This window comes from Meriones unguiculatus, chromosome 12, assembly GCF_030254825.1.
Source record: "Meriones unguiculatus strain TT.TT164.6M chromosome 12, Bangor_MerUng_6.1, whole genome shotgun sequence".
In the NCBI taxonomy this organism is placed as follows: Eukaryota; Metazoa; Chordata; class Mammalia; order Rodentia; family Muridae; genus Meriones; species Meriones unguiculatus.
Genome location: NC_083360.1, coordinates 27,876,473 through 27,898,399, shown reverse-complemented (window position 1 = coordinate 27,898,399; position 21,927 = coordinate 27,876,473). Strand labels below are relative to the sequence as shown.

General features: G+C 44.6%; 1 protein-coding gene across 7 annotated transcripts in view; it reads right to left on the bottom strand.

Moving 5' to 3' along the window:
- Positions 1–1,111: 1,111 nt before the first annotated feature.
- Kiaa0232 (KIAA0232 ortholog) overlaps positions 1,112–21,927 on the bottom strand; it is a 67,583-nt gene continuing 46,767 nt past the window's right edge. Inside the window, exons 4-10 of one of the 7 annotated variants that reach the window (XM_060365422.1) lie at positions 20,411–20,477; positions 19,448–19,529; positions 14,206–17,503; positions 12,847–12,915; positions 8,843–8,990; positions 5,318–5,415; positions 1,112–3,460 (exon numbers count right to left, since the gene is read on the bottom strand). In XM_060365422.1, coding sequence (XP_060221405.1) covers positions 3,281–3,460; positions 5,318–5,415; positions 8,843–8,990; positions 12,847–12,915; positions 14,206–17,503; positions 19,448–19,529; positions 20,411–20,477 — 3,942 coding nt within the window. In that variant the 3' untranslated portion in view covers positions 1,112–3,280. The remainder of the gene's footprint in view (positions 3,461–5,317; positions 5,416–8,842; positions 8,991–12,846; positions 12,916–14,205; positions 17,504–19,447; positions 19,530–20,410; positions 20,478–21,927) is intronic. The other 6 variants (XM_060365423.1, XM_060365424.1, XM_060365425.1 and 3 more) reach the window with 6 other exon arrangements.

Sequence of the window (21,927 nt, the reverse complement as noted above, 5' to 3'; positions counted from 1 at the left end):
TGCAGTGAGCATCTGTGAAGCATCTGACAGTCTGTAAAGAACCCCACAGAAGGCAGAGGGGGTAGTCAGCACAGCCTGTGGGCACAGCTGTGCTCGGGCAAGTCAACAGGGAAAGGGGCTTAAGACACATCATGGGATGTGCCTGCTGGGTCCCCAGGAAGGATGGGGACTAAGGATGCCCTTAGTCTCCCCCACTTAGCACCTGGGGCACTCCTGAGGAAAGCACAGTTTCAATGATTCTAAGTGTGTCCAGAGCTACAGTCCAGAGAGGGAGTTTAGTAGGAACCCTTCCTGCCTAACAGCCCCAAAGCATCCACAAAGGTGCCACTGCAAAGCCAGGGGCTTTGTAAAATTGTGTCCTGGAGCCTAAGGATGAGTTCTTAAAAAATGAAGCTGAATCCTTACTAAGAGGTAGAGGCAGGAGAATCAGGAGCTGGGAAGTTCGAGATCAGTGTAAGTTTATAGAGATGCTGTCAAAGATCAAAGAAACAAAAAGGAACCTACATCAATCAGTGAGGATCCTGTTCAGTCTGTGGTGGGTAACAGGCGGTGAAGAGCTTCAGCTCTGAGTGCAGACACACAGGGATTCTCAAGTGGCAGGGCAGGCTAGGTAGTTTGTAGTGTGACTGTGCTCGCGCGGGCACGAAGACCCAGAGAAAGGTATCTACAGGAACATGCCTGGTCACAGTGACTTTTCCTTCATACTTCTTCAAACACTGACTTTTTATTTACTGCTACTGTGTACTCACATATTCATGTGTGTATTTGTATTCTTGTGTATACGTTCTTGTGTATACGTGTGTGAGTGCAGTATATGGTATGCATTCAGAAGTTAGAGGACAACCTTGTAGTCATTATCTCTCTCCATCTTTCCGTGGGTTCTGGTGACCAAACTCCATTCTTAGGCTTACACAGTAGGCACCTTTCCCACTGAGCCACTCTCGGCTGGCTGCCCAGCAGGCCCCACCTACTTGCTTTCCCAGCTCTGGGGAGTTGCTGGCGGAGGCTAACTGCCCTTGGGAGGAGGGGATCTAGCTTTCTCTTGTTCTTCTCAGTTAAGAGGAGACCGTCTTCATTTTTTAAAATTGCTATGATAAATAAAAACAACAAACATTTTTGAAATTTTTATTTGGTGTTAACTCCACAAGAAAACAAAACAAAACAAACAAAAAAAATCAGTTACTCTGGTGTACGTGAAATCAGAACAATACAACCACGGAAAAAAAAAAATCTCAGCCCAGGAATGGAGCTGATACTTCAGTGCTACGGATATGCAACGCGCTTCATACCACAGTGCGTTTCAGCGTTTGCCAACTTTTTTAATGCTTCTTTTGTGATCATCCATTCATGAAACTAAAACCACACTTCAATCCTGTGCCAAAGCCTCTGGGCTTCAGCCACTTAACTACAAAAAGAAACCAAACACAGAATCTAGTCATCCCTTTGCCTTTGATGACCCAGCGCAACCCCTGTGGGGGCCTCTCCCCACAGCTCAGGAGGGAGGTGTCTTTGCCACCTGGAGCCCTTTCCTGATGAACACTGGCTGTCCAGGTCACCCAAGCTCATGGCTGAGTATGAAATCCATTTGGTCATAGCAACAATTTCTAGGGTAATCATGACTGCATTGATTTTAGGAATTTACAACTTCCGATCCTTTCGCTTTTGATGATAGGTTATATTTCAGTGCAGATGTTAATCAAATTTTAGGAAGCTCCAGAAGAAAAAGATACATAAAACTTATCTGATGTCTGTAAATAAGTAAGAGCAACATGAAACCTTCCACATGCACACACGCACACACAAGCCACTGTAAAGTGTCGAAAGATGTGCTGTATGAAAACAAGCCCTAAGGTGGCAAGATGCCCCAGCCAGCAAGCCAGCCTGCTCGTGATGAGGATGCACAGAAATGCAGGGACTGCACAGCCTCCAAGATGTTTCCTGTTTTCCTGAAAAACAGGCGACAAATCAAGTACTACCGGCAAGGCCTGAGGCCAGCTCCACTCCCCGCTAAGAAGCCACCCACATGTCTAGTGCTGCCCCGCTCACTGGTGAGGCCAGCTGGACTACTTTAGACCTCTAGGCCATTCCTGATGCTCTGGACATGCTGAACTCATGTCACAGAAAGGTGTTTTTAAAAGCAAGTTGGTTAAAAAGAGAAAAATAATTTCGGATGTTTAGGTTTTGCACAATTGGCCCTCCTACCGCCTATGGCGGTGCCACAGAGAGAGCTCAAAGAGGTGATCAGCACAGTTAGATGTAACTGTGTGAGGCAAGCCGCCAGCCTGCTTCACCAAGTCACATGAGGCAATGATCAGAACAGCAATCACACAGGTACGTGGGAAACTCCTCTACCCACCCCAGCCCACCGCAAGCAGAACTTGCCCAAAACATTCTCTCAAACACAAAATGAGATACAAGCTATACTACATCACAGCCACAAGAGCAGCTAGCTGCAGCAGCCAAAGATTTCTTTGGGGTAATGAGGTGGCCTCACTGCATGTCAAATGTTTTTAAGTTCATTTGGCGACTTCAATGTAGTCACCAGAAGATAATTTGCAAGAAAGGTCCTCAACTACGTGCTGGAAAGGCAGCTCAGAGAACCCTGCTGTGCCTGCCATGGATGTGCTGCAGTAGCAGAACTCACCCCATCCACCACCCCATGCCTCAAATCCTTGGCTTCTTCAGCTAGCAAGAAAGTCACAAGCCACAGTATCTTCCATGGTACTTTAGGGGATCCTAAGAGAGAGCACAGTATTCTGTAAGTCTCTAAAGCACACCCTTGTGTTCCTACAGCAGTGTCCACGAGATCTTCTGAATGAGCCTGCAGATGAGTCACCATGCTTCCCTCCTCCTTCAGCAAGGCCCTGACCCACTGCAGGGGAGGACTGATCTCCTGGCTCAGAGAACAGAGCTAGAGTCTCTGGACGGTGGCGGTTGTTGTCGCCATGGTGCTGACAAGGTGATGGCGACACAGCCGCCAGAAGGAGGCCTGCAGCTGCGATGCAGAAGCGGGACGCGCTAGGACAAGCACATGCACACCCATTCCTCACTGGACAGCACAGTCTAGTCTACTTCAGAGAGCAAGAACTTAACAGCTTGGAAACAAATCTTCAACAGGACAGCCGTCCTCAACGCTAAAATAAGCAAGAAGAGAAAGGTAATCACTGATGCGGATCAGTTAATCGAAGAAGAAACCTAAGTTGCTGCTTTAGACTAACAGGCCTCACAGAAGGCAATTTCCCATCACAGCATTTTCAATGACTGGTACTACTCTGCAGGGTCAGAGATGTGTTCGGGAGAAGAGCTCCTCTCTCCTGGGGCCCACCCACTCTCCGCCGGCTTCGGAGCCTGTGTCGCCTGTGTCAGAGCTGGTGCTGGAACACATCTTCCTGTGGAGGCCATTTGGTTTTGCCTCAGAACCTCTCTCTCCTGTGCATCTTGCTTCATAAACAGAAGACACCTACAATTCAAGAAACAATTTTCAATATACCAAAAATCAGAACCCCCCCCACAAAGGCCAAATCTATTCATAGACAACAGAGATGAAGTAGCAATCATTGATATCTCCTATAGAAAACTACAAAGATGTGAAGTCGCACTGTTTCAGAGGGAACCATTTCTCCTTTGTTCTTGAAGGATCCAATCCTAATTCTGCACATCTAGTCACAAGAATCTCTGTGGCCACAATAGGGTAGGACAAAGGGACTCCTTAACTCTCAACAGGTCTTTGAGAACCTGGTTCAGGGTAGCCCACGAAGCCTTGCATAGGCTCCCCTGGAAAGACAAACATGGTCAGTCCCATGGTGCTCACAGTTCCAGCAGACAAACCAACCAAAGGACATAGCTTCAGACTGTAGACATGAGGATGACTAGGTAAGGGGCACTTTGGACAGGAGCAGCACGCTCCAGAAGGTGGCACTCTTGAACAAAGTGTTCTCACTGCAGTTCAGCACCACCTAGTGTGGTACAGCGCATTTCTTCATGTTTACAGGGGGGCTGGCATCTGGGGCCCCAAGGATACTAGATGCCAATGGTAGCCCTTTCACCACTTACAGCAACTAGCAACACCTCCTAGTGCATCACGACATCCACCACCAGCACCACCCTATCACAGTCCCAATTTTTGATCCCAAGGCAGAAGCACAGAAAAGCTACGTGAGAGCAAAGCACGCAAGGCTTCCTGCCATGGAAGGAGTCTGGATTTCTTCCAAGTACACAGCGTAGGAGCATGGGTCCTACAGACAGACTATAGGGGCAGGCCACCCACGTCTGTGTCCCTTCTCCAGATGCTTCCATTTTGTACTCTGCAAATGGGTATGCCAAGAATACTTAGTGCATAGGGGTGTTTTGAGGTCACTGTCTTGTTGAATAGAGATGATTGTCAAGGACAAGCAGAAGCAAGGACAAGAAAGGCCGTGGCTGCTGCTGAGGAGTGGCAGTGGTCTGAACTGTGGAAAGGATGGTGTGGAGGAAAGAGGTGGATGGAAAGTGGAGGGGAGGTGCATTAACAGGCTGGCAGACACACTCCATGTAGAGGTGAGAGGAAGAGACAGGGGAAGAGACAGGTGGCAGGGTAGCCATTCCCTGAAGGTGGAAGGCTATGCGGAGGCCTTGCATGTGGGCCTGGACATATTAACACAACCTGATAGGTCAGTGGGATTAGTGCCACATGGTGCTTTGGCAAATTCTTACAGAGCTTGAGTTAACATTAATAACTCTGAGAAGAAAATAAGTTTCCTTCAATTCACTGGTCCTAACCTGACTAACAATGGAAGGCCTGAGACCTTACTTCAATTCACTGGTCCTAACCTGACTAACAATGGAAGGCCTGAGACCTTACTTCAATTCATTGGTCCTAACCTGGCTAACAACGGAAGGCCTGAGACCGAGCTAGGTCAAGGTCGTGAATGTGCCTTCATAGTGCTCACAGGTTTGTTGGGGAGACAGAAGAGTCTGAAATGGTGGGACTCCACTCTGAGAGTGCACAAGAGCACAGAAAGGGCAGGGTCTGTTCCACATAGGTTGGAAAAGCACCCTTAAAGGAAGATGCTGCTCTGGGATTGGACAAGGAGCAGCAGGCTTAGCACAGCACTTAAAACCCCCTGTGCCAGCAGCAGAGAGAAAGCTGGAGGACACCAGCGGCTCTTCATGAAGGCCTGGCAACATTAGAGCTTGGGAGTGGGGTGAAGTAGACCCAAAGGAAGGGTCAAGAGGAGAAGAGCAACACCCATGGATCTGGGAAATACGGGCCAGGGATGGGTCATAGGACTCCCCAAGTTTGTGACTAGAGTGGTAGAGAGGAGGACAGTCCACTTACCCTATTAAAATCTAACAGACGCTCTTCATGACTGGGTGTCTCTTTAGCATCTGGATATTCTTCTATACCATTCTCTCCCTTGGCATTTGTATAACATTCTTAATCATTTTGAATGGAGAAGGGAAAAGAGGGAAAGGGGGAAATTCAATTAAGACAGTTGAAACACACACCTTTGCTTTACCTCACTGAAAAGCTAGGCCTCCCCACCCTCTGGAGGTTTGTCATTGAAAGCATAGCCAGCCTGGAGTGTATGAGAAAACATGATGCCAACTGAAAACTTTCAGCCATGAGTATGTAATGAATAATAATAAAAACCAGGCCAGCATATGCAAATTCTACTGTAAAATATCTCAACAATTCAACAAATATATACACAGACCTATGATGTGATGGTCCTGGGACACAGGCAGAAAGACCCGTGAGACCTGTGCTCTCAAGAATGAGTGTCAAGCGGAGGGAGATGAACGATGCATCACAGATATGCTCATGGAACAGGAGCAGAGGTTCCAGACAGCCAGCCCAATGAGAAAGCAAAGCAGGTAAATAGCTGTCTGCTCTGACTTAACACCATGCCCACCACAGCCTGTAACACCCGTGTACTGGGCAAAGGAGGCTCATGGTCCAGTTGGCCAAGGCCCACAGAATCAGAAGGCAATGTAGACTGGCGTTAAGAGGAATACAATCCACATAGTTTGAGGAATCTAATCCACTAGCAGGTTCAACTGTGCTCCACCCATGTTGATATTATTCAGCTACCTGGGGAACTTCATAAAGCCTATGCCCCAGGAGACTGACCATCAGTCCTTCTGAGAAGCTTCCAGGTGACTCCTGAGCACAGCACCCATGCTGAGCCTAGCCTTAGCCTAGCCGAGCCTCTTACCCACTGACCCCATGAAGAAGGTAAATGATGGGAGTCACTGAGGATGGAGACTCTAACCAGGCTAGTTTAGACCTACCTCTGGTAAGAGCTCAGAAATGTTAATCCCTTGCATCCCTGCTTGCTAGGGTTACACCAAAGTTGTCAATGGGATGTTATTTGCTATGGGTTTTCTCCATAACTTTCCAGTCCTGGGCATTGCTCTGAGTGACAAAGGCCATAGTAAATGCCAGGTTCTGCTTCTTATCTGTGACATGACTTTCCAAGCCACACCCCTTACCTCTTTAAAACAGAAGGTGGGCTGGAAAGATGACTCAGAGCTTAAGAGCACTGGCTGCTCTTCCAAAGGTCCTGAGTTCAATTCCCAGCAACCACATGGTTGCTCCTAGCCATCTATAATGAGATCTGGTGCCCTCTTCTGGCATGTAGACAGAACACTGTATACATAATAAATAAATAAATCTTTAAAAAAAGAAGAAAATAGAAGCAACACCATCCTCTTAAGAGAGGTGCTTAAAAGAGGGGCCGTGGCAGGAAAGGTGGCTCTTTTCTGGTTCAGGAACGCTACTGAATAAAAGAACGTCCATCTTCACACCTTCATTCAGGGCTTTGGCAGAGAAACACGCTGAGCTTCCATGTTTCCTGTAATGCCCCTAGTGACAGCTACTGTTTGTTGAGCAATCACTGCATGTCGGTTACAATTATAGGCACCTTGCCGGCTGCAGAGGCATGTTTATTTCTCATAATCACCCCAATAGGAATGGTTTCCTTTTTATAAATTCAGACAATAGAACACAGAAAGGCCCAGCAGCTATGCGCAGAGGCACTAGGCTCCAGCTCAGCCTTGCTCTGCCAGCCTGGGCCCTCATCACATTCTGTACTGCTACCCAAAGGCCTCACTCCATACAGCCTGTACAATACATGTCAATACCAACTGAGCCTCCAAAGCACATAATAGCTAGAGTGCAAGTACTGGAGAATGCTACCAACCCCTCTGTAGTCTCTATCCCTGGATGACCTTGTCCCTACCACACTCCTGTACCAAGCCATCTTTGCCAGCCAAATTTCTGCCAGTTCAGCAGCCAATGCTTCTGCCCTACACTGCCTCTACAGCCCCAGATGCTGTGCTGGTCTGTATCCTATTTCCAGCCCCACTCAGAAGACACTCATCCAGGACAGGCAGTATATCTGTACATCCCCAGAACAGCACTCTGCTCAGAGAGGCACACAAACACAGCAGAAATATCTGGGCATGGACTCTCTGCAGGTTTTCTTCCTGGGGATACTCAGAGTTCTTAACCAGTGTCCAGAGCAGCACATATTGATCACTAACCATTTCTAATACTAGAAGCTTCAGGAATGCCTAGTCCTTTTGAGGGATTGAATAGCTAATTGTCTTCTTGCATAACCTCCATGTAAGGCTAGAGACCACTGACAGAACAAAAGAATGTTTCATGCTGTCACTGCAAGGGAGCTTCACAGGGATCACACGCACAGCTGTCATTCAGAACACTGGCTACCAGTCTTTCTCCACCAAGCTTCTCTATGCACCATTTTATATACACATACAAAAGCATTATATACAGCCATTCACTGGACCTGCCAACAGACTGGATATCCAAGATTCAGAGCTGAGATTTGGGACTGGGTTCCTACTAATGAATGACAAAATGAACCAAGATGAGAAGTATAAACTTAATGTTTTAAAAAATCATCCCCAAGAAAGTAGCTTCTTTGCTACATGATGATATTCCTCTTGCTCTTCTAGTTCTTTGGAGGAAGGGGCTTCTGGGGTGCAGCTCTGGGGATTTCTGACCTGTACTGTTAGCTGTACCTGTGTCCACAGACTGGTCACTCAGGAGGTTGCATCTATACTCCTATGGCCCTGGCATTTTCCTTGGCAAACTAGGACTATCCTCACCACCCTTCTCTCTAAAACAGTGGTTCTCAACCTCCCTAATGCAGTGAACCTTTAATACAGTTCTTCATGTTGTGGTGAGGAAAATTACTTCATTGCTACTTCATAACTCACAGCTTGAGAACCACTGCTCTAGAGCCTTTCCTAACTCCCTCCTGTTGTTCATGCCTCAGTCTTAGGGCAGGTGCAATCACTACAAAATCTCCCCATCCTGTTTCCATTTCCTAACTCTGCAGTTACAGTTTCATCTCTGTTGTGCTACAAGTCTTCAGCACACATCTGACCTGAGCACCCTTCAAACAAGTCCCTTCCATAGCCACCCCTCAATGCACACCAGGCTTCTCATTCTGTAGGTTCCTTCCCATCAGATTCTCTGGCTCATCTCCAAACTAGCTTAGCCCAATGGGACCCAGTTCTTTCAACCTGCTTCACATTCCATGGCCTTTGTACAAAGATTGCCTGAGGACTTCCTTCTCTATGGTCACAGTGGCCACACATATCTCACCATACCATTTATGCTTCTAATGAGTTTCCAAACCGTCTCACCAGCCTGTGGCTAGGTTTAAGAGCGAGGTCCAGTTTACATTCATCTCTGTGTCCCTAGGGTGTAACAAAGTGCTGGCCACAGGAACTTTTTTTTTTTTTTTTTTTACTGTATCCACAGCCAAAGAACCTGTTGTTCTTGGTGAATTAGAAATTTGAACAGACTGATGACATCCAGTCTCCTTACCTTCACACTCTGACGTGGGAAAAAGGGGAGAGTACAAGGCTTTTTCCCACCAGCTCTGCTTTTCTTGATTTCTTGTCACTTCTTGCACATCAGCATTCAATACAGGAAACTGTTTAGATGAAGCCAAACACAGAGCATGTTTATAAACCTTCAGGACAGACAGAAAAATTTAAGCATTACTGAAGGACTACGTAACTAGCAATTTTAGGTTGGTGAATTAAAAAATATCCTTTTTAAAGCTTTTTGTTGTTGTTCAGGATAAGTCAAAGGAAAAAGGCCCATATGCTCATTGTAAATAAAGGAAGCCTTAAGAAGTACTTCAACTCCAAATGGAATAAAAGTCTTGACAAAAACCTCTTACAGACCTACAACAACAGACAGGAAGTTCTCTTAGACTACTGAAGTGCAACAGGTGACAGTGGTCTGAGTCTGAGGTGCTGTGGAAAAGAGGGCTGGCTCCAACCTTCCCAAATGGAATGTTAAAGGTTGCTCAGACCCTGCTCTCCCTCCTGGGCAGTGGGAACAGACTATAGGAAGCTGTCACTGGTGACCATCAACTCCTTGGAGTGGTCATGAGCCTCACAGGCAGCTTTTGTAGACACATATTCTGGTATGACGGTGTTCCTGCCCTTCATCACTGAGCCTGAGAGGCCTGCCACAAGCTCCCCAGAGCAAAGCCTAGGCTCTCCATCTTTGTATCTCCAGAATCTTAATGCTGTGAGCTTACCAGAATGCCTGTTAACGTGTACAATTTCATGACATCATTTGTTCAAGGTCAAAACCTGAACTGTTTCAGCAGCTAACGACCATTTATTTCCTAACAGGGTTTTGTTATGCTTTGAACTGTAAATTATTTTATGGGTCTAAAACTGCATTATCTAGTAAGTTTTCAAAAATTACATTTTGAAGTGGGAAATATATTTTAAACCTTTATTTTCATTTAACATAACTTTTCAGAAATAGTTCTAAATTAGGAACTGAAGGCAAATTGTACTGTATGCTCAGAGTAGTCAACCTTTCTTAGTCCCCCTATGGTCTATTCTAATAACATGAGTACTACTCCAGGGCTTGACAAAGCTGAGCTAAATGCAAATAAAGCCAATGGTGTACAAGGTCTGCAGTAAAAGTGGGTACTGGCAGCTGATAACAATTTGCAACATCCTTCTCTACTCTGGGAGATGACCTGGTACTTCTTAGGGCAGCAAGGAGGAGTGGCCAGAATTATCTCCATCATTCCACAGTACAACTGAGAGAGAAGAGGGAACAGGTTGCTGAATTCCTATCTGTGAGGTTAGTTGTGCTACTTACTGTCTTCCAATCTCTTGAAATGGGAAGAGACACAGAGTTAATCAAGGAGGATAGGTGAGGTAAGGAAAACAGGTTTGATCAGTCAAGATATCACCCAGGAACTGGGGTACACACCAAGATGTGGTCAGATGTGAAAGCCCAGGAAGCTTAAGGACAAGAGTGCAATCTTGGTCATCTCCGCACCTCTAGGCAGAGTACTCTGTCTAGAGACTACAAAAACTGGCTTCCAGGCTGTCTCTGACTCCAGGGCACATCAAGTCTTCTCTTCAGCCTGATGTGGTTCTTGCCAGTGTCTGTCATTATTTGAGAAGTCTTTTCTGAATCCTCCCTTTGGGTGTCAATTCCTATGTCTGAGATTCACTGTCTTCTCTTTTATGCTGCAGCAGCCATCCATATTCAACAAGCATGCACAATTTCACGACACCTTTCTACTCAGTTATTCCCAGCTTTTGGGAACACGAAACTCCACGACAGTTTGCTCATCTCAGGCCTGTTTAATGTTTTAACTCAATGAATGCAAAGAATACAGACAGGGAGAGTCAGGAGGATCACAAACTCAAAGATCACCTGTAAAGTTAATTACATAGTGAGCTCAAGGCCAGCCTGAAATGGGGGTGGGGAATAGGACACAACGGAAGAGGAGAAGAAACTGGAACGGGACAGAACAGAGCAGTGCCATCCATAGGAGCTGCTCCTCCCACCTCCAGGTACATACCCGATTGGAGCTCTGAGAGAAAGCCTACCTAGCTCTTTAACACAGCCAGCTGCTTCCAGCATTCTCAACTCACCCAGTGTCTCATCCAGTTCTCTGCCTTCCTTCAAATGATGCTCATAGCCTCACACAGCACTAACCTTGCATGTTTGCCGTTAGCACCCAAGCCTGCAGGAAAACTCCACAAGGCTCCTAGCAAATGATTCGAGCACCTGCAGTAGCACTGAACAGAGTACTGCATACATGCCAGGAACAGGATGATGAAAAGGGAGGGAACGCACTTCACCCAACAAGACTGAGCACATATACTTTAGCAACTCTCAGAGGTTCTCCAGAAACTGGCAGTCAAGTTATGGATTCCATAGTGCACACTCCCACTAAGCAGTCTTTCTGCTACAGAGAAAGGTGGTAAGGTTTCCTTTCCTTGGGGTCCAGTGCCCCTTTCCCGCTGGTCATTCTTCATCACTGGGTCACAAATGGCGGAGAAAGCTTTCTATGGACCTCTCTTAAAGAAACGTCATGTAAACAAGAGAACATCCACTGGAGATTGGAAGGGCCTGCTCTTGCTCTCTGCTTCTGGAGGTGCAGAGCCGGGAGAGCACTGTCTGATCCTCACTGTGGAATAGGATGGGTCTCTTTTTGAAACATTCCAAGCTACCAGTTGAGAAACTAAGTCTCTGTGGCTGTCTAGCAGGACAATACTGACAAAGCTGGTACAGGAAGGATGTGTACCACAAGCCAGGATGACTTCTGCTACTTCTCCAACCTCCAGACATGCTGACCTCACAGTGTAATGTGGTTGGGACAAAATGAGTTTATCTCCCTTGAAGACAGGGACGACGAATCTGGCTTCTTTTCCATGTTAAAGTGCTTGGCATTAAGTAAGCAAGTAAGAGCCCACAAGAAGATGACACCCGTGCCATATTTCTGTGCAAGAGAAACATGAGGTACACTCTCTGTACTAGTTCTTGCTTTTTGCAGTGATTTGATGGACTGTATTCAGTCCAGCCCAGGTTCCCTACCTAGCCTCTGCTCACATGGCCTGCATCCCTCTGCTCCTACACATCCAGGTGTGTTCAAAACAGCTGCAGTGTCCATGCCCTGGAATGGTTCTGGTGAGGTTCCGACAGTCTCCAGGGCTCCCTTTCCACTGTTCCACCTACCATATCACCCATAACTACACTTGCCCTGATGTCCTAAAAGATAAAGAACTATCTTTTAAACTCTGGTAAACTACACAAGGGAAGTGTTTGAAAAATAAAAAGAAAGGGTGATTACATAAAGGCCATTTCAGTTAAAAGGGAAGCATACCATGTAGAAAACACTCTTGGTGGGCTTTACCACAGCTAGCACTACTGAGGGCTGGTGGTAGGAGCCTTTTCATTGTGTGCATTACCTCCTGTAACTTCCTATGAACAGCCCATTTCAGGTAAGATATGTGGTTTACAAACTGGGCTTCTTGCCCAGACTGAACTTCTCACAGACAAGGATGGCATCCCACTCCTTAAGGCCCTTCCCTTTGTGACAGGCTCAAACTAGGCATCAAAATCATGTCTGCCCAGTTTGGCTCACCTTTTAAGTACACCCTATTCTTTTCATGGTTCTAAACACTAATTCATACAGTAGTCCCCTGGTTTCATCCTCTTGCACTGAAGCAGAAGAATCTTAATAACCTTTACATGCCTACCCATGCCCTCCAGAGCCTAGCTCCACTTAGGCAAAGGCATCTCTTAGGAACTCCTCATAACTGGCCCGGTGATTGTGATAAGGTAGAGAGACACAAGTCCTAGCCTCAGCCTGGTCTCAAACTGTCCCTTTAAGCCACTCTCGATTCAAGTCAGCCTATGAAGTGAGCTCCAACCTGAAGTGATGCTGACAGCATGACAGCACCTGCACTCTCAAGATGTCCCCACAAGTCTGCTGCAAGCTAAGACCTCTCAGAAAAACCCCAGAATTCTGAGAACACGGAAATACATCAACATACTAGAAAGCGAAGGAATATGGTAGTAGTAGGTGGAATCTTGCTTCTTTCCTCATTTTCTTTCTTCCCAATCTGGAACCAGGTGAAATACAAAGTACATAAAGGAACATTTAAGGAGGAAAATGGGGGCAACACAAGAACACATAAAGGCTAACAACAATGCTGGTTTTTCCTTAACAGTTCAGAGTTCAGGACTTCAGGGGATTAAACTTAGCCTTTATAGACCAAGAAACATGCTGACTAGAGCAGCAATCTTCAAGTTCCCCTGAGGCTTTTGCAACCACCCAAAGGCAAGCAGTTGCACACCTAGGCACTGTGACTCACATGAGTGAGTGCACGGTGCCCAGCCACAGAAGCCAGGAGCCAAGTAACCTCCCCACCCCACAAAAAAAAAGAGAGGAACTCATGAGACAGGAAAACTCCACAACACAATTTTAAAAAGAAGCAGAGTGCAGGTAAATCAAGAAAAGGGAGAAATTAATGCTACTATGAGGTGGGATGAGGACAGAACAGGATTTAGGGAGGTATCGGTGAAGAAGGTAGATGTGAAGGCCTCACAGGATGGTGGGAGCCAGTGAGTGAGGCAGATGAGAGGAAGGGCAACACAGAGCCGTCTGTATCAGGTGGTTATGACTTGAGCCTGCCCTCCACACTGTTTAACAACCTGCTTCTGGGAAGAGAAACAGGCACTGCTGTGCCAACCAACTAATCATCAAATAAAGTGGGCAGGCAGCTCTGTTTTTCTGTGCAACAGCTTATTGCTGTGTCAGTTCTGGTGTAGTCAATTTAACTTCAAGGTACTTCCTAGAAATATCCTCAAGGGGGATGATTACTCCCTTAACAAAACTGCTGACACTAACATCACTAGCAGTTTTATGTGAAACTCCCTACTCCACAGCCCCTTCTCACTGAGCACTGGAAAAGACATTTCACTTCACTTGGTCCATTCATACATGAACCACAACACACTTTAGAAAGCAGTGTCCAGATGTAAGGTATTTTGCAGGGAATACATAGCTATAATAAAAGTGATCAACATTCTTTGCTCACAGCTGCATTCTGACTCCCTGACTTGAAAGCTAGGATGCTTACATATAGGCCTTACGGTTTATCCACACTGAACACTTATTACATAAGAATTTTACATCCTTTGAGTTATTATGCCTTTTCCATGCAGAGTCAATTATTTACTTCAAATTGGTAAATAGCAAATCCATTTTAAGTCCTTAAATGTAAACTAAGGATTCTAAGTTCTAAAATACTTTAATTAATTTCCCAGTAATTCAGCTCCACTTTTCTTGTCTGATAAAGCTGCTCTTCATTAATGTCTGATCAGATCCCTTAATAAATACTGACACATACCTCTTCCAGTTGTCCTGAAGAAACAGGATTATCTTCACAAGCAGGAAACTGACAACCTGCTTTGCAACTGCAAAAATCATTCATTTCCTCTTCACATTGTGTCATTATTTTACAATTTGCTGTTGAGCTTTCTAAATTTATTTCCAGAGATTCATTAAAGTTACATTCTAAACACTGATTTTGTTTTCCTACTGGCAGAATCCCAGTTGCCTCCTCCTGGGAATCCAGTGACGTCTGAGCACTCTTCTCCATTCCAGATTTTTTTAACCTGGGCAGGAACTTCCCAGACTCAAGCTCTGATTTTCCATAGTAGTGGCCTTCTTTCTCTGCATCTTCTTCTAGAGGTTTGAGATCTGCTTGTGGGTCTTCAAATACATCAACTTGAGAAGGAATGGGAATATTTGCTTCATCTTTTTCAGATTCAAATTCTGACTCGCTTCCTCCTCCAGGGGATAGTTCGGATGCAGAAATTGGGCGAAAGTGAGTCCGAGGAGAAATTCGAATAGCCCTGTACTGTGTCCTGTCGACACCACATATTCTGGGGTGAAAAACCTCACTGTCTGAGTCAGAGCAGAGGATTGATTTCGGCTTAAAACTGGGGCTGAAAGATGCAATCCCTTCTGGTTCAAATGAACACTCTACGTGGAGAACCTGTGAGAGAGGGTTGCTTAGGTCAAAGGAAGAGAATGAATATTCAAGCCCAGGATCTTCAACTTGAAAGTTACCGCAGGCTCCCAGCAAGTCTTCATGGAAGATAAAAGAAAATCCTTTGTTTAACCCATTTTCCCCACTCTTCGGCATATCATTCTGTTCAAATGACACAAAGGGCTTCCAGAGCTGTCTGTGACCAGGAGCAAAGCTGTTTCCAGGGGTCATAAAGACATCTGTACCAGCTATTGTCACGACATCAGAGGCTGCACATTGTAACAAGCTCCCTTTTGGGTGACCAGGTGGTACAACTGCCCACTCCCCATCGCTGTTGAACGTTTTGAGTTCTCCATAAACTCCTCCAAGAATGAATGTGTTCTCTTTATCTTGGGCCACATCCCAAGGTTTAGAGGGTGTGGTGTAGTCACCAACATCCACCTTCGACAGCTCACTAGAGACAAATGCTCTTTTCTCCAGGTTCTCCTTCTGTCCCTCCCAGAGATGATACTCTGACCTCTGCACAGCCCTACTAGGCTCTTGAAGGGCTTCCATCTTAGCATCAGTGTCCAAACAGCAGCAGTAGTTATTTACATCTGTGGAGAACAACTCCTCCCCAGTTCCTTCTGTCTCTACTGCAGCCACAGAACTTCTATCTGCCATCTTTGTCCAAATGTCTTTGATAACCCCTGAGCTGTAGCCATCTCCATGTGGACTGCTTTCACTACATGCTTGTGTAGTTTCAAAGTTCTTATTTTCTGCCTTTTGTTCTAGCTGAATACCACACACAGATTCTAGCTTAGATCTTTTTTTGAAAACTAATGTAGGAATTTCTCCTAAAGTTCTACTGTTTGGTTGACAAGTTTCATCCTGCAAAAAATCTAGAAGTTCTTCATCTACATAATCTGACGAGACTCTGGGAACCACATAATTAATATCTTCTGCAGTAAACTGTGTCGATTCTTCAAACTGAATGTTTAGTGTCTCGTTGTCCGAGCGTGCTTCTTCTGAATGGGACCACGGACTACAAGTTCTTGTTGAAAGATTAGAACAGTGTTCATTTTCTTCAAAGGCACTATTTTTGGTCCATATTAGCAATCTAGACTGTGTTTTCCCCAGCATATTAGCACTAGAATCTGTATGTTCACTTCCCAAGTTGAGTGTTTCAAAAGAAAATGGTAAAACAGAATTACTGCATTGCACTTCAAATACTGAAAAACAAGAGTTTATACCAGATCCTTCATTAATATTGGAAAAGGGCTCTTGATTGCCAGCAAGCATGTGTGAACTGAGTATCGTGCTGTCCAAGATAGGAGAGAGTCTAACTGGAGAGTCTCCTCCAAAACTCTCCCCATCAGCATCGCCTGAACTGGACGAACAACACTCCCAAAACTGAGCCAGATTGCCAAGGTCTTGCAGGAAGAAGCCCTCAGCACCCACAGAGCTGGTAGAATCTGTCCATATTGCACGTTCCCCTTGCAACTCCATACCATCTAACACTATGCAACATTCTGCCTCAAAATCGGTAGTCTCCTTGCTTTTTTGTCGAATCATATTCAAAATCCGACTTTCTCCTTGCATTGTTTCTGAGGCACCAGGATCCAACATGGATTGATCAATATCCACTTCATAGAAGTGTGTTAGTTCTGACAGATGAATATCATCCAGGAATTTATTGTCCTCTGGTAGAGAACATAATGAGGTCCCAGCGAGGTCAAGATCCTCGTTTAAAACTGCAGGCATTTCTACAAAATGACCATCGATGAAAGTACCTGCTGCGAGGTATGTTCTATGGATATTACTGTTGCTGATACACAGACCACGCACAGATTCAGACAAGTCTTCCACGGCCTCTGCTGTCAGAGCACTTGTATCTTCCCTGTTTCGGTATGTGGTCTCTAGTTTGCTTTTTCTACTCAAAGGAACAAAATATTCAGCAATGGGTTCAGTGTACCACAGTGGCTCTTCCTTGTACTCTTTGTTGTTTCTGCTCTCCACATACAGGTCTTTCCCTGCAGTGATCCCGGGGTCGCTTCTCCCCGTCTCCTTTGCTGGTCTCTTACCCCGCTTGCACAGCTGCCTGACAGACCCACTGCTGCTGCTGCTGCTGCTGCTGCCGCCACCACCCCCATGGACTCCTCTCTCTGCCTTCTCACAGTGCTTCAGGGACAGCCTGCTTTGTCCATTCCGCCCTTTTTTGTTTCGAATTTCTCGTGCCTTGTGTCTGACTTTAACATACTTCATGGATGTTTTTAATTCTCCCTGATTACCACTTGAACTTGAGCCTGCTTCACTAGAGCCAGATGACCATGAGCGAGGGCGGATCTTCCCTTCAGGTTTGTGCCGGATCTGCTTTTTGTACAAGGCAGGCTTTTCTTCGATGGGGCTGTTGTTCAACCTGTTTTCCTTCTCATGTCTACTCCTGCTCTGGGCTTTCTCGTGCATGGGAATGGAGGAGGCACTGCTTCTTTCTCTGATGGCTTCACTCTCACTATTGCAGTCCTTTGGAGAAGATGTATCTGTGCTTGCTGGTGGGGCTGTGGATGATGAAGAGGAGCTAGAGTAAGAACAGGGTTTGGCCTTGTTCCACACGGTCATAATCTCTTGCAGGCAAACTGGTTTCTCAGAAAGTGGTGGAAATGCTTCATAATACCTGCAAAACAGAGGAAGAACTCAAAAGCAAGCTACTTTTTATAGTCACCATATACCCAAAGGCAGCAATGCCAACCTGAGAGGCAGCACTGCAGCTCACCCCATCAAGAAACCATTAATTTTAAAGGAATTACCAAACAGTAAACTGTGGTGTGTGTTAGGGTCAGTCCCACAAATCAAGCACTTTAGCACTGCTTTGGATTGTGAGAAGTACTATGCAAATATTATGAGAATATGTAAGACAGTGGATTTGTCTTCAAAGCTTCAATTTCAACTAGGAAGAAATGACAAAAACAATGTAAGAGGAAGAATTTACTGTGCTAATAATGTACTGTGTCTGAACTTGAACCTCATCTTGGTCACGTACAGTGCTAGTAACAAGTTCATTATTTATCTTTCAGTCTATTTCATCTCTCTAAAACAGTGAGCATATAACTAACCTCACAAAGTTGTGAATAGTGGAAATAAGTGGTGTGAAAACTGCTTACAAATGACTTAGTAATAGAAGCTCTGTAGTCACATCCCCTGGGAGTGAACCTGGCTCTGCTGCTCACCTACTATGCTCCCTTAGGCCTATTGCACAATCTCTCAGTGGCTCAAAGTGGAAGTAAGAAGAGTGTCTACCTCACAAGCAGGAGTAAAGGAATACTACAAGAAATGAGTCAGAACATCACCTATTTCATGTCCTCACTGCTGCTATACTATCAGAATAACAGCATGGAGCTTGGCATTTAAGCAGGCTCTCCTAATGGTAGGGATCATCATATTCAAGTGCTCACAAATGCTTAAAAGACCATGGAAAAAGAGGAAATACTTTTGACTTGCTAGAAAAAAAATGGCAATTGTTGAAGATTTGAGAGCAGAATAGATCCCCAAAGCATGTCTAAAGCTATGCTGACTCTTGAGGGCATTGTTCTTCCAGAGACAACATTAAGGCCACACACCAAGTGGCAAAGGCCATGTTTACAAAGCTGCTGAATGGATTATCTGTATTAAAGCTGTATAATACAAATTATTACAAGTTTTATACATAATTTTCTTTTTTTTTAATTAATATTTATCTGTATGTATGTGTGTGCCTGTGTGAGTGCATGGCACATGTGTGGTGTATTACCCAAGGTGTCCAGAAGAAAACATTGGATTCTCTGGAGCTGGAGTGACAAACAGGTGTGAGCCACCTGACATAGGTTCTGGGAACCGAACTCAGCGCCTCTGGAAGAGCAGCAAATACTCTTAAGTGCTGAACCATCTCTCTAACCCCATATATAGTTTTTAACATTCTACCAGCCATATTATAAGTCTAAGTAGAAACTGGTGAAATTAATTCTACAAGCTTATTGAGATTATATTATCACTTCAACATGTAATCAATATTAAACTTATTAATGTGCTGTTTTGTACTTTTTTCATACTATTCCTGATCTCTACTGATAATGTTACCCTTATACTACAACCAAATAAATGCAATTTTTTCTTCATTAGAGATTGAGAAGATTAAAATAAAAATGCATAGCAAGGATGTCTATTTGTAATATAGTTATTTTAGTATTAATCACTTACAACAGATGAACCAAAGATACAGGGAACAAGTCTGGTTGGGTCCTGTGTGGTTGATAATGGAAACTCAGTTTTCTTGTCTATGAATAGGCATGAGCATGATTTCTTATACCTGTCTCAAAGACTGTATGTCAGTTTCAAACATGCTACTTTACAGGTGGCTTTAGTAAACAGCAGCCGTCTCAGTTTCCTTCACTTCACAAGTGCTGACTACATACACATTATAAAACTCGACCATCTTACTCACTTTCATACTCAGTATGAAGCATTTACGTGCTCAATGTGTTTTCTAAATTAAGAAATCATAGAAATGACAGACATGGAAAACATGCAGTAGTCTGGTTTTAACAATGCATACTTCATGCTTCATAAGTATAGTCGTACATACATTTCCACTTGATCCTTTGCTGTAGGGGACAACTCTGCCTCTGGAGAGGGAGACTCCTCTAACTTTTTGTGAATCTTCTCTTCTGTTATAAAACAAAAATTCAGAAAAAGTTATCACATATCCAATTAATAAACGCTATACTTTAAAACATTTCTCAAGTAATTTTGATCAGATACGATACAGACTTTTGTGCTTACACAGAGAACTCCATGCCAGTGTGCCTCTTTAATAAACACTGACCTACTGAGTGTGCAGAGGCACTCTTTGGCTAACCAACAGAAGCACCTGGCTGCAGGCTGAGTAAGAGCCCTGTATCTCATCACCAATGGTACTTGGAGGCTCTTAACTGAGAGCCTGACATTCCACGTGTACTTATTAATTAGACCAGAAGGACTGAACATCTGTTCAGATTCCAAAAATATTTTCTCACAAAATTCTGACTCCTGGACTTTGTATTGACTCATTTGATTAATACTGATCTGTAAAGGAAGGAAGTTCCTTATTACATTTAGATCTGTGACTTAACACGTAGGTAAGCACATTTGTGCTTCAATGCCAACAGAAACAAAGGCTATCCACTGTGCTTGGTCCAGGATAGTGCCTTAAATTAAAAACAAGCTTGTCAATAACAAAAGGCTTCAAGGATGTGTGCTGCACAATGACCCCAACAAGGTCAGGAACAAGGTTTCTGAGTTTGCAGCCACTTCCTGTGGTCCTGAAGAGCACACCTGAGGTCCTGTACAGAAATTCAAATGACCAAATGAGCCTGGCACATTGGCCTACCCAAAATACTCAAATGAAGACAGAGGTTCCTTCATGTCTGAGAGGGTACCTGTGGATTACAGCCCTTCTTGGGGAGCAGGGATTTCTCATGTGGCCATAAAGACCTCCCCAAGCCTCTTGCATAGCAGAGGGCGACAGGAATGCACCCCGCAGAGCTATGGTGGTGGCCCCAGAGCTCACCTTGCTCACTCTGTAGGTCTTTCAGTCTGCAGCAGAGCTCCTCCACTAAAGTTTCGATTCCAGAGCTCTGTATGAGACAGAGAGAGTCAGCTTACCACCGGGTACAGAGAAGACACATTTTACGTTACTACCAAGGACACATCTTCCATGTTCCAAAAGGAGTACATTATCAATTCTTAAATGAATCCCAGAGTTCAAAAACAGTCCACTTGTAAAGCCAGCCCAGTGTAAACCTCTTACTAATGAAGACATTTATGTGGGACTTATTGATAAAATGTGGCAATGTGAATTCACCTCCGGCTTCTGTTGTGCTCAGTAGAGCAGATCAAGGATCTGAGTATCCATCAGTGGACAAAAGTCAGTCACCCACAAAAAAAGTATCAAGATTCTTTGTAATTATGGTTTTATTCAAACTCAACAGAAAGGTTACAAAAACACCTTAGTCCTCCTCTAGGAGATTAGAGCCTAAAGAAAATAAAGCAGGTACTCTTCCTCCTCTTTCTCTTCCTTCCCATTTAGTTTTAAAAGTGAACTCTCACAACTCCTGCAGAAAGAGCCATACAGAATACAGAACAAGGTCAATGCTGAAAACATACACGGAAGCTCTAGGTCATTTTAAAAGACAGACACAACTATTGCGCTATAAAGAAATGCAAGAGGGCCCGTGGTGGTTAGCTGGTGGTAAAGGTACTTGGCACCAAGCCTGACAACTGGAGTTCAATACCTAGGACCGACATGGTACAAGAAAAGAATAGACTCCCACGAGTTCCACTGGCATGTGCATACAGGGAGGGAGAGAAAGGATCTGGAACTGATCTTTTCTGTAACTTTCTTGAACTGAGGATAAAATGAGTCAAACCTCAAAGAAAATGTGCACCGGAAACAAAAACAAGCACATGATCTTTTACTCATTCCAAATTCTCAACTTTTTTTGCAAAAAAAGAGAAAAAATCTTGTACAATGGATGGACGAGTAACAGTGTTTCTTAGAAATTTTGGATTTAGTCAGTGACAAGTTATGTTCGGGTGGGATCTTGTCTCTTTGAAAGGATACAGCTGGGCAGAGCTGCCAGAATCCCTGTGTCTCAGCTCTGCTCTGCACCTCCAGGGGCTAAAAATAAATTTTACCCATTCGCTGAACTCAAAATGACTCAGCAAAGTGTGGCAAATATCCCTTAAAAAAAAAAAAAAAAAAAAAGCTCCCTTATAGAGTGTTAGTTACAAGAAAAAGACTACAAAAGACTACAGTTAGGAAGGTAAATTGTAAATATCACAGTTTCTTTCTATCTACAAAATGTCCTAGTCTTTAAGAGGGAAAGGAGAAAACGGGTTGGAGGACAGCTGCAGCTGCCTCTTACAGCTCTAAAAAGCAGGCAGGCAATAAGGTCAACAGTAATAGACTGCACAATCCCATTGTTGAGATCTGCTTACCATAATGGTCAAGGTGTGAGGAGGCCGGCAATTACAGTCTTATTTCTCCAAGATCCTGAAACTAACACGGGTGTCACCTGACACGCC